Source organism: Megascapheus bottae, chromosome X (assembly GCF_031878675.1).
Source record: "Megascapheus bottae isolate mThoBot1 chromosome X, mThoBot2.hap1, whole genome shotgun sequence".
NCBI lineage: Eukaryota > Metazoa > Chordata > Mammalia > Rodentia > Geomyidae > Megascapheus > Megascapheus bottae.
This window is the reverse complement of record NC_143547.1, coordinates 74824189-74826888: the sequence shown is the minus strand read 5'-3', so window position 1 is coordinate 74826888 and position 2700 is coordinate 74824189. Positions and strand designations below refer to the sequence as shown.

General features: G+C 39.4%; 1 protein-coding gene across 1 annotated transcript; it reads right to left on the bottom strand.

Annotated features, from left to right (window-relative positions):
• Positions 1-1247: 1247 nt before the first annotated feature.
• Sertm2 (serine rich and transmembrane domain containing 2) lies at positions 1248-1520 on the bottom strand. The gene has a single exon (XM_090326691.1). The coding sequence runs from the start codon at positions 1518-1520 to the stop codon at positions 1248-1250; it is 273 nt and encodes a 90-aa protein (XP_090182817.1).
• Positions 1521-2700: the final 1180 nt, after the last annotated feature.

Below are 2700 nucleotides of genomic sequence, written 5' to 3'. Positions count from 1 at the left end.
TCAGATGTAAAAAGAGTCTGGTAATGACTGAACAGCACTCTGATCATTTCTCAGCAGGGAAAACATGAGACCCAGAAAGCTGGAATGCTTTGTCCCAAACCACAATCATTCAGTGACAGAATACCAAGATTATTTCATTTCTTTTTTTTTTTTTTGCCAGTCCTGGGCTTGAGCTCAGGGCCTGAGCACTGTCCTTTGGACTTTCTCAAGGATACAGCTCTACCACTTGAGCCTCAGCACTACTTCCAGCTTTTTTCTATGTATGTGGTACCGAGGAATCAAACCTGGGTCTTTGTGCATGCTAGGCAAGCACTCTACCATTAGGCCAAACTCCCGGCCCCAGATTATTTAATTTCTTCTTTAGAGTACATTTCGATGTTCTTTGCTAAAGCCAGCTTTAAACAAAGTTTACATTTGTGTGCAGCACAGTCCTCGAGCGAGATGGGGAGGGAGAGAAAGGCAAAGAAGCTGCCTGTATAATGACGAGTTCTTTATGAGAACCCTTTGACTTAATTTTTCCTTGATTTGAGGACAGCTCATCATTCCAGATTTCAGTAATACATCTGTAATTATTGGAGTTTTTTACAGTCCAGTAATAGTAATAACACAGATATAATATGCACATTTTTCTCACTAGATGAGTTTATTTACTAGAAACTTCTTTCTGAAGACTTTCTCTGTAAATGGAAAATTTCTTTAAATCTCTTCCTTCATTTAAGACAAACCTAAAGGACTGAGACAATCAAATTTCCTTTTGGGGTACAGTTTAGTGGTCCCTTCCATTAACCACTGACATGATCTAGGAGACCTCTAGTTTAAGTTCAAAGTTATTCTTTAGAGCCAAAGTGATAAATCTTGTCTTTTCTTCGGAATCCCCTCTTGGAACATTCATAACTTTCAATGTCACGTTCTCCTTGTTCATTCTTGAGGCTTCCAGCAATCTTGTATTTTCCCTAACAGCTGAATATGAATTTCTGTGGTCTGAGCTTTGTTCAAGGCCCAGGAGCTCTGTGGTTACTATGGAAACCTGCCCTCCCAACAAGCTGCCATTTCCTATATTCCCTTAAAAGAATGAGTCTTAAGCTTCTTACGTGTCTCACAAGCATAATGAAAATGAAGAACAGCACAAAGAAAACATGATCCGCTTGTTGTAATGTTGGAAGCTTCATGTACAAAAGGAAAGTTTCCTGGACACCAACTGAATAAGTGGTCATTGAGATCTATTAATGTTTGTCTTCATTGTGGCTTTAAGGAGTGGGAATTCTACTCTGCATCTCGACATCTGTGAACTGAGGAACACTTTCTGTGCTCTCAGTGGTGATGGGCGAGATGACATGTTTGAGCCGAAGGAGCATTGTGAAGAGTAGGATAAGGAGAATAGCCAGAAGACTCAGGAATAAACCCACATACATATATAGGTTAGAATACTTGTCTGCAGTGGTGTCAACCTCTGTTGCCACAGTTGGAAAATGGGCCCGCCCAGTGAGATTTCCATGGTACTTCAAATGCACCTCCGTCATCACTCAAGACTAATTGATACCTGCTTCTGTTTGTTTTCTATTTCCCTCGAGGCATTCCACAGTCACTTTGTCTGTCTTGAATATATTGGGAGTGTTTTAACAATCTGATGCCAAAAAACAAACAAACAAACAAACCACTCTTGGAGCAAAATCAGTAGGGCAAAAGCAAGGTAAAAGAGATGTTTTAATTTGGCAATTGCTACCTTGTTCTGTCCTCTGGCACAGCAAGCAGCTCCCTGCAAATAGGTCGTATCAGAACTTCTTACCCTTAAGAAAAGTAAATAAAGCTTTATTTTTCACACTCCTAGTATTACACTAATTCAAACAAATGGTGAAACTGCTTACTAATACTGGTATGGAGACAAGAATCCTATAGTATACTCTATTAGACTTTTGCTCTATTTTGATGTAGGGAGAAAGGGCTGGGTTTTAGTCACAGCTCATCTAAATATGTGGACTAATTACATGGATACAATTGGGTTCTTCTCTGAGGAGACTTTGAAAATGCTCTTGGATATTTCTGGCTTAGCATATCTGAGTTTTCATCCTTCTTGTCTCTCTTTTTGAATCTTCCCTGAGCATGGAAATCATAATATTCCTGCCCAGCTGCCCAGCTTAAAGATTTTAAGTCTAGAAGATGTGATCTTTCTATAAGTTTGTTGACATTCCTCACTGTAGGCTGGAGTGAAAGTGTAGGCAGACCTGATAATTCTCAGATGGAAGAGATCTCAGAGATGCTTCCAGGTTAAGGCTCAGAAGATTTGTCTCTAAAGATTCTTCAGCAGATTTAGTCTCCTGAAAATAAAAAAAAATCAGGTATCAAAGAAGAATCGCATGGCAATTTATTTTAATATGCAATAAACTCACTCAAAAAGGGCAAGGCCATTTGTAGCAAGGCCACAAATTTAATGCAATACCCATCAATATCCCAATGTCATTCTTTAAGGAAATAGAGAAGCAATCCAAAATTTCATATGGAATAATAAAAGACCCCGTACAGCAAAAACAATTCTTAGCAGAAAGAACAGCACTGGAGGAATATCGATACCAAACTTTAGACTCTATTACAGAGCTGTAGTAACCACAACAGCCTGGTACTGGCATAAGAACAGGCCCGACGACCAATGGAATAGAACTGAAGACCCAGAAATCAATACGCAGACCTATGGCCACCTAATCT

Excerpts from the sequence above, each read along its gene's own strand:
- Sertm2 (XM_090326691.1), bottom strand. The coding sequence starts at position 1,520 with ATGACGGAGGTGCATTTGAAGTACCATGGAAATCTCACTGGGCGGGCC.